Genomic DNA, 13,897 nt, shown 5'->3' on the forward strand with positions numbered 1-13,897 from the left:
CCCTCTCTCCCCTGTTTATACTACCTCTCTCTCTCTCCCCTGTGTAATCCTACCCTCTCTCTCTCCTCCTCCCTCCCCCTGTTTTTATCATATCCCTAACCGCTCCCTCTCTCCCCTGTTTATCCTACTCTCCCCTCTCCCCATTCCCACCGTTATCATAAACCCTCTCCCTCTCTAACCCCTGTTTATCCTAACCTCAACTCTTCCCGTCTCCTCTCCTGTTTAGCCTAACATCTCCCTCGCTCCACCCCTGTTTATCCTAACCTCTCCGTCTCTCCTCTCCTCCCCTGTTTATCCTAACCTTTATATCCTAACCTCTCCTCTCTACCTGTTTATCAACCTCTACTCATCCTTAATCCAACCTCTCCCCCTCTCCCCAGTTTATCCTAACCTCTCCCTCTCTCCCCTGTTTATCCTAACCTCTCTCTCTCTCCCCTGTTTATCCTAACCTCTCTCTCTCTCCCCTGTTTATCCTAACCTCTCCCTCTCTCCCCTGTTTATCCTAACCTCTCCCTCTCTCTCTCTCCCCTGTTTATCCTAATCTCTCTCTCTCCCCTGTTTATCCTAACCTCTCCATCTCTCTCCTGTTTATCCTAACCTCTCCCTCTCTCCCCTATTTATCCTAACCTCTCCCGCTCTCCCCTGTTTATCCTAACCTCTCCCTCTCTCCCCTGTTTATCCTAACCTCTCCCTCTCTCCCCTGTTTATCCTAACCTCTCTCTCTCTCCCCTGTTTATCCTAACCTCTCCCTCTCTCCCCTGTTTATCCTAACCTCTCCCTCTCTCCCCTGTTTATCCTATCCTCTCCCTCTCTCTCCTGTTTATCCTAACCTCTCCCTCTCTCCCCTGTTTATCCTAACCTCTCCCTCTCTCCCTCTCTCCCTCTCTCCCCTGTGTATCCTAACCTCTTCCTCTCTCTCCTGTTTATCCTAACCTCTCTCTCTCTCCCCTGTTTATCCTAACCTCTCCCTCTCTCCCCTGTTTATCCTAACCTCTCCCTGTCTCCCAAGTGAACTGTAGTTCTGCATAAAACCACACTGGAGACTGCACTACATCTGTCTTCCCTTGAGATCATTGTCTTATGATTATCGTCCTGTGTCATTTACATGGAACTTGCAGTCTTTCATTATTTAGTCAGCAACCCGATGGTAGCAAATTACCTCCATTGTGTTGCCCAAGTATTGTGCCTGACTGCAATGTGTTCTGATTTAAGCAAGCATCCTAAATGTCCTTTATTGGTCATGCATGATGGTAGGTGTCCCTTTATAGTGTGTCATTATGAATGACGGGAGAGTGGAGACATAAGAGGTCTTTATCAACAAAACAGTGTCTGCTCTTGGCTGCAGGCAAATATAGTTTTTGTGTTGTGTTGGTGTGCTGTCTAATTACTGGGGCGGCAGGGTAGCCTAGTGGTTGGGCTAGTAACCGAAAGGTTGCAAGTTCAAATCCCCGAGCTGACAAGGTACAAATCTGTCGTTCTGCCCCTGAACAAGGCAGTTAACCCACTGTTCCTAGGCCGTCATTGAAAATAAGAATTTGTTCTTAACTGACTTGCCTAGTTAAATAAAGGTAAAAAAATAAAACAAAAAAACTGAAGCTCACATGCAGACACACACACAGACACAAACTGAAAGTGACATCAATTTAGGAATGCTAATGAGAAAGAGGCTGAATGGAAGATGGCTACAGAGAGTGAGAGAGAGAGAGAGGGAGAGAGATTGCTTGTTTACTTACTTCAAATTGTAGTCGTCACATACACATGTATATACAGTGCCTTGCGAAAGTATTCGGCCCCCTTGAACTTTTCGATCTTTTGCCACATTTCAGGCTTCAAACATAAAGATATAAAACTGTAATTTTTTGTGAAGAATCAACAACAAGTGGGACACAATTATGAAGTGGAACGAAATTTATTGGATATTTCAAACGTTTTTAACAAATAAAAAACAGAAAAATTGGCCGTGCAAAATTATTCAGCCCCTTTACTTTCAGTGCAGCAAACTCTCTCCAGAAGTTCAGTGAGGATCTCTGAATGATCCAATGTTGACCTAAATGACTAATGATGATAAATAGAATCCACCTGTGTGTAATCAAGTCTCCGTATAAATGCACCTGCTCTGTGATAGTCTCAGAGGTCCGTTTAAAGCGCAGAGAGCATCATGAAGAACAAGGAACACACCAGGCAGGTCCGAGATACTGTTGTGGAGAAGTTTAAAGCCGGATTTGGATACAAAAAGATTTCCCAAGCTTTAAACATCCCAAGGAGCACTGTGCAAGCGATAATATTGAAATGGAAGGAGTATCAGACCACTGCAAATCTACAAAGACCCGGCCGTCCCTCTAAACTTTCAGCTCATACAAGGAGAAGACTGATCAGAGATGCAGCCAAGAGGCCCATGATCACTCTGGATGAACTGCAGAGATCTACAGCTGAGGTGGGACACTCTGTCCATAGGGCAACAATCAGTCGTATACTGCACAAATCTTGCCTTTATGGAAGAGTGGCAAGAAGAAAGCCATTTCTTAAAGATATCCATAAAAAGTGTTGTTTAAAGTTTGCCACTAGCCACCTGGGAGACACACCAAACATGTGGAAGAAGGTGCTCTGGTCAGATGAAACCAAAATCGAACTTTTTGGCAACAATGCAAAACGTTATGTTTGGCGTAAAAGCAACACAGCTCATCACCCTGAACCAACCATCCCCACTGTCAAACATGGTGGTGGCAGCATCATGGTTTGGGCCTGCTTTTCTTCAGCAGGGGCAGGGAAGATTGATGGGAAGATGGATGGAACCAAATACAGGACCATTCTGGAAGAGAACCTGATGGAGTCTGCAAAAGACCTGAGACTGGGATGGAGATTTGTCTTCCAACAAGACAATGATCCAGAACATAAAGCAAAATCTACAATGGAATGGTTCACAAATAAACATATCCAGGTGTTAGAATGGCCAAGTCAAAGTCCAGACCTGAATCCAATCGAGAATCTGTGGAAAGAACTGAAAACTGCTGTTCACAAACGCTCTCCATCCAACCTCACTGAGCTCGAGCTGTTTTGCAAGGAGGAATGGGCAAAAATTTCAGTCTCTCGATGTGCAAAACTGATAGAGACATACCCCAAGCGACTTACAGCTGTAATCGCAGCAAAAGGTGGCGCTACAAAGTATTAACTTAAGGGGGCTGAATAATTTTGCACGGCCAATTTTTCAGTTTTTTAATTGTTAAAAAAGTTTGAAATATCCAATAAATTTCGTTCCACTTCATGATTGTGTCCCACTTGTTGTTGATTCTTCACAAAAAATTACAGTTTTATATCTTTATGTTTGAAGCCTGAAATGTGGCAAAAGGTCGAAAAGTTCAAGGGGGCCGAATACTTTCGCAAGGCACTGTATAAGGTGCAGTGAAATCGTTGCGTGCTAGCTCCCTCAACAATGCAGCACAATAATCACTATCAATAATAAAAAATAACAAGTTGTCAGGTCTGTGCAGGGAGTCAGCTAGGGTTAGCTGTTCAGCAGTCTGATGGCCTGGTGGTAGAAGCTGTCTCGGAGCCTGTTGGTTCGAGAACCGATGCTTCGATACTGCTTGCCAGCTTGTAACAGAGTGAACAGTCCATGGCTCGGGTAACTGAGTCCTTGGTGATCTTCCAGGCCTTCCTCCGATACTGCCTGGTGTAAATGTCCTGGAGGGCAGAGAGCTCGCCCCCCAGTGATGTATTGGGCCGTCCGCACCACCCTCTATACAGCCTTGCGGTTGAAGGCGGTGCAGTTGCAATACCAGGTGGTGATACAGCCGGTCAAGATGCTCTCGATGGTGCAGCTGTAGAACTTCTTGAGGATCTGAGGGCCCATGCGAAATTTCTTCAACCACCTGAGGTTGAAGAGGCACTGTTGCGCCTTCTCCAGCACGGTGTCGGTGTAATTGGTCCATTTCAGGTCCTCTGTGATGTGCGCTCCGAAATTGGTGAAATTGGTGACCCTCTCGGCTGCACCCCCATCAATTTTATTGGAAACAAATGAAATGTGATTTTTCAAGTTTGTTTTTCATCAATGAGGACTCCCAAGAATTTTGTGGATTGAACGGGGGATAATCGATTTCCTAATGGAAAATGTAGAATAACGAGCATGTAAAAGCTTTTTAATAATTAAGTTGGGCTATCAAATGATTTAACTAATGAATTGAGTTCATTGCATTAGTTAATCGCAATTTGCTCATATGTGGCTCTAAATGAATATTTCTCCATTTAAAAAGCAATGCAGAGTTACAGGCATATTATGCTTTGATTGTAAGGGACGGAAACACAAAAGGATCTACATCAGAATGTTTAAATAGCATTTTCACCATAAACAACACAAATGTCACTGTAACATGCAGCTATTAATGCTCCTAATGTTTAAGTAGGCCTACTCACTCTTATTAATGTTCTGGAAGTTTAGCACTTGCGCACAGCACACACACGCGCTATTTTAAAATGGCCCACGACATGCACACGAATCCGCGGCAGAAAGAAAAAATATAACTCTGGTAAATTGGGCATACCTTTTACATGATTTTGGCTAGAGGCACACGGTCTTCAGCAATGTTAATGCACAAGCATTGACTGTAGCTGTGTTCCATGTTGTGTTCTGTGCTTAAAAGGGTCTGTTACTAAAACACGTGTTCTTGAAAGTTTCCATACGGTGAAGAAATGGAGACATGATTTATGGTGTAAAAACATGTACAACGATACACGTTGCGCATAACTTTGACAGCCCTAGTTTAAAGACACCTTATTTGCTTTAAACCAGTCGTCTAAATTTGTTTAATTATGAATTCATTTTAACGATCAATTTCTGACCATCTTTATCAGACAGAAAGATGTTGGTGTCATCAGCAAACAATATAAAACGTACAATCAATCAAAATTTCAATTAACATAAATTAAAAAAGCTATGGACCAAGGATCAAACCTTGAGGAACTCCACAGGGCATGTTCTTGAACTCCGATACTGTGCTGTTCCACAAAACAAACTGTTTCCTATAAACCAAGTAGCTCTTAAACCAGTCAAGGTCTCTATTTCGAAGCCCATAAGTTTGTAATTTATGCAACAACAAACAAATTGTCAGCGGTATCGAAGGCTTTCGAAAGGTCAATGCTTTCTTATTTACTTATGTGTGTGTGTTTTATTTATCTGTGAGTGACTCAGCCAGTGGGAAGAGTCTGGAAGTGTAGCTGGTCTTGTGTTGAATTAGAGTGCATCTGCTTTGCTGACACTGTCTGTCTGTGCAGAAAGACTCTCTCTTCCAGTAATTGGCCCAAAGTCAGATGAGTAATGGCTCTTGACCACAGCAGTCATAACTCTACTCCCTGGCCTTCAGGGCTGTACGTACAGTCACCACAGTGAGCAGTATAGTACCTCCACTGAGACAGACAGGACCAGGCATTACTTATGTCCACCATCCCATCCTACTAGCACAGGGTTTTGTGTGTTTTATAAAAACGTATACAGTTCCTTCAGAAGGTATTCATACCCCTTGACTTATTTCCCATTTTGTTGTGTTCTCACGCATCTACACACAATATTCCATAAGGACAAAGTGAAAGCAGATGTATTGAAATTGAAATACAGAAATATCTACTTTACATAAGTGTTCACACCCCTGAGTCGATACTTTGCCGGCGATAACAGCTTTGAGTAATTTTTGGGTATGTTTGTATCAGCTTTGCACATCTGGATTTGTGGAATTTCTCCCATTCTTCCTTGCAGATTTTCTCAAGCTCTGTTAAGTTAGATGGGGAGTGGCAGAGAACAGCAATTTTCACAGATTTCTAGGCTTTGACTTTCACATTCTTGATCTAAAGCCATTCCAGCATTGCTTTGGCTGTATGCTTGGGGTCAAATCTTCACCCCCAGTCCAAGGTTGTTTGCTCTCTGAAGCAGGTTTTCATCAAGGATTTGCTTGTATTTGGCTCCATGAATTGTTCTCTCTACCCTTACCAGTCTCCCAGCCCCTGCTGCTAAAAAAGCAAACCCATAGCATGATGCTGCCGCCACCATGTTTCACTGTAGGAATGGTGTTAGATGGGTGCTGAGCTGTGCCTGTTTTTTTCCCAGACATGCCGCTTTGCATTCAGGCCAAAGAGTTCAATTTTTGTCTCATCAGACCACAGAATCTTTTGCCTTATGATCTCAGAGTTCTTCACGTGCGTTTTTGCAAACTCCAGGTGTGTTATGTGGCTTCATTCTGGCCACTTTCCCATAAAGCCCAGATTGTTGAAGTGCTGTAGAGACTGTTGTCCTTCTAGCAGGTTCTCCCATCTCAGCCAAGGAACTCTGTAGATCTGTTAGAGTGGTTATTGGGTCCTTCTTGCACGGTTGCTCAGTTTGGTCGGACAACCAGCTCTAGGCAGAGTCTGGGTAGTTTCACATTCTTTCAATTTCCCAATGATGGAGACCACTGTGCTCTTGGAAACTTTCAACACTCTTGAAATTGTTTCCCAGATATATTCCTCATCCCAATTCTATCTCTGAGCTCTACGGACAGTTTCTTGGACTTCATGGTATAGTTTCTGCTCTGACATGCACTGTCAACTGTGGACCCTTCTATAGACGTGTATGTTCCATTCTATATCATGGCCAAACAATTGAATTGGCCACGGGTGGACTCCATCTCAAGGATGATCAAAGAAATTGGATGCACCTGAGTTCAATTTGGAGTGTCATAGCAAAGGTGTGTGAATACTTATGTTAGTTAGATATTTCTGTATATCATTTTTTTAAATCAATTAGCTAAAATGTTTTTAAAAAACCATTTTTTCTCTTTGTTATGATGGGGTGTGTAGATGGGTGAGAATTTTTGTATTTTTATTTAAAAAAAATATTCTGGCTGTAACAGAACAAGATGTGGAATAAATCAAGGGGTATGAATACTTTCTGAAAGCACTGTAGCAGGCTCCTCCCCTTTCTCTCCCTCTCTCTTCAGGATTGTGGTGAATGTGAGTGGAGCTCCCGTCCTGTGGCGTGTTGGCGAGGATGGCTTCCAGCATTCCTCCTTGGTGGACGGGACCATTATGTGGTTCCAGCAGGTCTCAGATGGACTGGTGGTTCCTGACCACTCCCTCCCCCTGGGACACAACTACTTCCTCAGTAAGTAGGAAGCACTTCCACAACTACAATAATACTGCTTATATTTGTATGCATTTCCTTGATAGTGTTTGTACCTGTACCCCCCCCCCCCAAACCCCCCCCCCCACTTTACTAAATTATAAGTTGGTCACAAACAAAAAAATAATATGGAGGAAGGAACTTTCTCCTGTTGTTCTCTCCTCCTGTCCATCTTGTGGGAAACCTAGACACATGTAGCAAGCACTTGTATACCTACCACTGGTGCATATGTTTTTGGTAAGAGATTACAATCTCCTAAGAAATGAATCCAGTAGCACATCTGATGGTATAGTGCATAAGACACAATGACTTCATCAGTAAGGCCACTCCTCCATCTCAATTTACTTACTTAAATAATCTTACTTGTTCCCATGTGTGTGTTATAGCACTATCACTTCCATTTGTCCAAACCTGTCATTGGTGCATACTGTATTTTGGGTTATAGATGGCTATCTTCAACTCCAAGGGAATGGATCCTTGCATAGCACATATAGTGATAAAAGTGCATATTATACATATTTATACTTAGAACATACGTGCAGTTAATTGGTATAAGGTTCCTCAAAGTCAGAGCCATGAATAGGATAGTATGGTATTCCATCATGTTTCCAATATTAACATTCACATTCACTGCAGTGTTCCGAGTTGTCTGGATCAGTAATTTGCATGAAATGTCAATCAAGAACACAATATCCATAAAATCCATAAACAGTATGATAATGGCTCATTTGTATGGGGCAAGCGCACATGAACACTTGGCTCTGGAATTCAGGTTTGTTATCTTTCTGCATATTTTATCGCTAAGTCTTTCTATTTTCAATGAGGAATGTTACAGTAGCGTACGCCCTGAGGGTTCGGTAGATTCCAGCAGGTGTGGCGTTATAATTGGTGTCCTACCCTTTAGTGAATTTTCTACTTGACCCCTGTGCGTGACCTCCATAACAACACAGATTTGTTATGTCTCAGCTTGTCTGTCCACTGACCTTGTGCTGGCTGGAGACACTCCGCCTGAGATCCTGCGGCTCTGTCTGAGGAGATGGTGTTTGTGGGGGGAAACATCAAGAGAGAGGGGGGGAGAAGAGAGAGATATAGAGGGAGGATGAGGGGGAGTGAAGGACGGGAGAGAGGAGAGGAAGGGGAGAGAGAATTAAAGAGAGCGAAAGAGAAAGAGTTGTTTTTCTGTCATCGTGTTTGGTTGTTTACCACTCTGGATAATAAATGAGTCACGTCCTTGAGAGCAAGACTGCTGTGGAGCTGTGTTTATGTCTGCTTGTGTGCATCCCACATAATCTGCCTCACATGCAAAAACATGCACTTCCCACTCGTGCATGGATGTGAAGCATGTACGTACATGAGACAGATGGTGTGAATGAAATACTGATGGTGGCATACAGAGTGGACTGTAAAAATATACATATACATGATTCAACGCACAATTGTAAGGCAACCTACTGCAATAGGAGTAAACTCACAACGAAAAGTTTGGGTGTGAAAATTTTGTTGAGCAAATACAATTCTATTGAATCTTTTTTTTACAGTGTGCGCGTTTAATGCTATGTTTAGACAGGCAGCTCAATTCAGATTTTTCTTTCTCACTAATTGGTCTTTTGACCAATCAGTTCACCACTGAAAAAGATCTGATGTGAAAAGATCTGATGTGATTGGTCAAAAGACCAATTAGTGAAAAAAATATCAGAATTGGGCTGCCTGTCTAAACGCAGCGTGTGTGTGACTGCATGCGAGTGCTGCATCCAAGAGGAGCAGTGACTGTGCATTTGTGAGCTTGTGTTGTGAGGAACAGACGTCATTGGGCTGACCTAACTAGAAAATGGTGAGGTGTTAGGGGACCAGCTTGTACAGACTCCTGATTGGCTGCAGGGCTTTGCTGTGGCAATGACTTATCCTGGCTGTGCTCACGCCTCATTGGCTCAGAGTAGGTTCCTAACAATGGCTGTTAATCTTCACTTTGAGTCTGTTTTTAAATGGATTCTTCTGTTTTGATTCATATTTGCTCACATGGCTTTTTCTTCAACATTTCTGTAATAGTTGGTCGCTGAGGAATCCATTTTTCTTTTGTAGTGGCAGCTAGAGGTGTCTTATCCAGGCAATGATCTATATGCAACCCCTCCTAGAACATTTGTCAAACATAAGGTGTTCTGGTCAATGTTGCGCACAATGATGTTAATTTTATGTTAGTTTAAACATAATCTTCTTTGCAGGGAAGCATCACTTCTCTCTGCACATAGCCTCTGTACCTAAGTCCTTGTCGACCCCCCAACCACCATTTTCTCTCTAGTTAAATAGGCAGTTTGTTCAATATTGCTCACATGTAGTCAGCCTTTTCCTATTTATCAAGGTGAATCAGCTAGGACCTTAGAATAACAGTTTTTTTAATTATCTAGTTTTTTTCTCTGTCCCGTTGTAGGTGTGTTGCGCATGGGCGCCCCCAGTGGCTCGGAGGTCACCCTGCGTCTCAATCTGACAGTGAAGGCCAGCAGCTGTGTGGAGCCTGGCAGCCGCTTCAGCGACCCACAATGCTCTGGGAAGGGGAAGTGCATCACTCAGCCCTCTGTGGTAAGAGGTCAGGGATAAGATATGTGATGTCAGCTGCCCTTGAGTTGGTGAATCAGTCCCTTGTCTTTGGGCTTGATCCTGTGAAAAATATTTCAAGGCTTAACATGTCCCTTTCAATATTCAGAAAACAGGTTTTCCCCTCAATATACTGGAAGGTAATTGCTGTAATTCAGCAGAATATTGTAAGATTACGACACTATTGTCTTGATGATACACTATGCGGTAACATAGCAACAGGAGACTGAGAGGAGAAAAAGATAAGCAAGACAGAATAAAGACCATGCCTTATTGCCAGAAAGGTATTGTGGGATGGAGACAGAGTTCTTAAGTCCTGCATCCCTACTACTCCCTGGGGCTCCCCCTCTCGCCAGGTCCCTAGGGGCGTCACTGTTAGCAGACTGATCACTGCTGCACAGAGGAGTAGAGAGAGGAAATGGAGAGAACAAAAGTGAAGAGTGAGAGAAAAGAAAAGAAAGGGAGAGGAGAGAAGAGAGGAAGGGAGGGAGAGGAGAGGGGAGAGAGGAGGCGCGTGCTAGACTGAGGGCCTGCTAACTCTTTCCCTCCCCCCTACAGGTGCATTGTTACAGGGTGATTTAGCACACCACACTATGGGGAGCTGGGAAGAAAAGGGCATCGGTGGGGTGTAGAGGACTAACAACAGAGAATCGCAGAGCCCCATGTAGCTCCAGTAATCAGAACCATCCCAGTGATATATAAAGTGTTTTGAGTCAGTATGTGACAATGACCCCGTGTCCCCTCTGACCTCCAGAGCACCTTCTTCTGTGAGTGTGAGGATGGTTACTCTGGGATATTCTGTGAGGAGTTTGATGCCTGCCACCTCAGGCCCTGCCAGAACTACGCCATCTGTAGTGACCTGAGGCAGGGGGACAAGGGCCGTAACTTCACTTGTATCTGCCCTCCAGGTAACTACTGTGTGTTTGTGTGTGTGTGTGTGTGTGTGTGTCTGTCTGTCTGTATATGCGTATGAGCGTGCATCACAGGAGGCTGCTGAGAAGAGAACGGCTCATAATAATGGCCGGAACGGTGCAAATGGAATGGCATCAAACACTTGCAAACCATGTGTTTGATGTATTTGACACCATTCAACCTATTCTGCTCCAGCCATTACAAGCCCGCTCTCCCCAACCTCATGTGGAATGCATGCCTGTGTGTGTGTGAGTGTCTCCAAACGAAATAGGGAATGCAGAGAAGAATGCAACCTTTCAACTTATCAACTAGATATATTTGGCGCCCGGACCAGTGAATGCAGCTCTGATCTACCGGAGAGGTTAATTACCTTGTTATAGAAGCAGTGGCTGTTGTTGATGGCCAGTCACATCTTATTAGAGAAGGGTGATTACAGGACTGTGGTGGTATGTCTGCCTGCCTGACAGACTGAGGGCACTGGGTTCTCACAGGCTCATCCAGAGCAATGTGGAGGCCGCACTACGTGATTGATGTTAATTGGCTTGATGGGTAGTAAGGTTAGAGGTAATTGGCTAGATTCAGGACTTGTTGACTTGTTCTTGGAAGAGTGAGGGTTCTGTTTTGAGTTGACCTAATGAGTTAATGAAGATAGACAGTCATGGGGAAGTGTGCGACGTAGGGTGACCGGTGTCAAATGTGTGTGTGTGATGCGTCTGTGCATGCTTGTTATAGTGGTAGTTGGATGGTTTGCATGTCAATGCATTAGAGTTGCGTGTGTATATTTGGCACTGTGTTTCGTCTGTGTGCTCCAGGGTTCCAGGGTGATCTTTGCCAGTTGCAGGTGGACCACTGCCTGTCTCAGCCCTGCAGGAACGGGGCTACCTGCTCCAGCAGCCTGGCTGGACCCAGGTGCTACTGCCCTGAGGGTAGGTACTTTATCATAAGTCTGCCCTGAGGGTAGGTACTTTATCATAAGTCTGCCCTGAGGGTAGGTACTTTATCATAAGTCTGCCCTGAGGGTAGGTACTTTATCATAAGTCTGCCCTGAGGGTAGGTACTTTATTATAAGTCTGCCCTGAGGGTAGGTACTTTATCATAAGTCTGCCCTGAGGGTAGGTATTTTATCATAAGTCTGCCCTGAGGGTAGGTACTGTATCATAAGTCTGCCCTGAGGGTAGGTACTTTATCATAAGTCTGCCCTGAGGGTAGGTACTTTATCATAAGTCTGCCCTGAGGGTAGGTACTTTATCATAAGTCTGCCCTGAGGGTAGGTACTTTATCATAAGTCTGCCCTGAGGGTAGGTACTTTATCATAAGTCTGCCCTGAGGGTAGGTACTTTATCATAAGTCTGCCCTGAGGGTAGTAGGTACCCCAGTACCAATAGCACAGCAATGCTGTGAGTGCAGAACAACTCTTGCCATAACATAACATGTACAGATCCACAGCAATGCACAATAGCGAGGATGTACTGCACAATACCACGTTGTTAATCAGTTTAATTTTCAGATCCTCATTAGCTGGTTGTGTGTGTGTTGGACTGTCCTGGTTCTAGGCGTGTGTCTGGTGTTCTTGTGTGCGTGCGTGGTGTGTATATACGTCAGTGTGTGTGCATGTGAGTCTGAATGTGTGTGTGAGGCTATCATGGTAGCGCTGCTGTTAGTTTCTGTGTCTGCTCGGTGTTTATCTGTGCCAGCCCGTTGCTTAATTTAAACCTTCCTCCACTAGTCTAATTAGTCCTCCTGGCCCTAACGACCTGCTCTCAGCCCCACATGGGAAATCTACGCTAGCCCGCTAAAACTAAATTCTGCCAAACACAGCACTCCTAAATAAGGGCATGCCAATCCAGGCTTTTTATGTATACACACACACACACACACACACACACACACACACACACACACACACACACACACACACACACACACACACACACACACACACACACACACACACACACACACACACACACACAGACACTCCCATGGAAAACCATCCTGGAACAATCCTCTTCGAACAGATCAACACAACAACAGAAGTAGAAATGTACAACCTGATCCAGAAAATATGATACATTGCAGGTACAATTCCCTGCGGTCACTGAGTTCTGATTCACAGTCCTGCTAGCAACGCAACTCGGATTAAATTATTCATCTTACACTGTTGGACTAGCGCCAATGCCGACCAGAATTTTTTATCCATCCACAGCAGTTTTTTTCCTTTGGTTGTTTTCGCAGAGAGATTGTGGTTATGGTGCAACAATGGGGGCGGAAACTGCTTCAGCACTTTTTAATTAGTACGACAAGGAGTTGTGTGTGTGTGTGTGTGTGTGTGTGTGTGTGTGTGTGTGTGTGTGTGTGTGTGTGTGTGTGTGTGTGAGAGAGCGCCTCAAAATCTTTAACAGGCTCGTTAGGTAATCCTGCCGTTTGAAGCCTTTCTACTGGATTTCAAGGCAATTAGCCAATCACATTCTCCAGTGAGCATGTGACTGCAGGTCAACACAATCAGCCAGTGGAGGGTGGTGAGGAAGGAACCTCTCACCTCTACCTCTGTTTATACACAACACACTGGGAGTGGGAGCAGACAGCTCCACACTGCAGACTCCAAGCTGTAGTCTCCAAGCCACAGACTCCTGTCCACCTGATTCCCATCCAGTCATGAGAGACTGAGCAGGAGAGACATAAAGAATGTGTTAGGGTTCACGGTTGTTGTTGTTTTCTTGTTGTTGTTTTCTTGCAGGTGAATGTGAGGGCAAAAGTACAGTACCAGTCTAAAGTTTGGACACACCTACTCATTCAAGGATTTTTTTGTAGAATAATAGTGAAGACATCAAAACCAAGAAATAACACATATGGATTCATGTAGTAACCAAAAAAGTGTTATAAAATATATTTTTATTTGTTTATTCTTCAAAGTAGCCACCCTTTGACTTGATGACAGCTTTGCACACTCTTGGCATTCTCTCAAACAGCTTCACCTGGAATGTTTTTCCAACAGTCTTGAAGGAGTTCCCACATATGCTGAGCACATGTTGGCTGCTTTTCCTTCACTCTGCGGTCCAACTCATCCCAAACCATCTCAATTGGGTTGAGGTCAGGTGATTGTGGAGGCCAGATCATCTGATGTAGCACTCCATCACTCTCCTTTTGGTCAAATAGCCCTTACAAAGCCTGGAGGTGTGTTGGGTCATTGTCCTGTTGAAAAACAAATGATATTCCCACTAAGTGCAAACCAAGTGTGCCTTGAATTCTAAA

General features: G+C 44.1%; 1 protein-coding gene across 1 annotated transcript in view; it reads left to right on the forward strand.

Moving 5' to 3' along the window:
• LOC115206160 (delta and Notch-like epidermal growth factor-related receptor) overlaps positions 1 to 13,897 on the forward strand; it is a 70,663-nt gene that overhangs the window by 38,622 nt on the left and 18,144 nt on the right. Inside the window, 4 exon segments of the mRNA XM_029772811.1 lie at positions 6,963 to 7,126; positions 9,570 to 9,718; positions 10,488 to 10,641; positions 11,458 to 11,571. Of these exon segments, the coding sequence (XP_029628671.1) occupies positions 6,963 to 7,126; positions 9,570 to 9,718; positions 10,488 to 10,641; positions 11,458 to 11,571 (581 nt within the window).

The sequence above is a fragment of the Salmo trutta genome, chromosome 13, assembly GCF_901001165.1.
Source record: "Salmo trutta chromosome 13, fSalTru1.1, whole genome shotgun sequence".
NCBI classification, from domain to species: Eukaryota; Metazoa; Chordata; class Actinopteri; order Salmoniformes; family Salmonidae; genus Salmo; species Salmo trutta.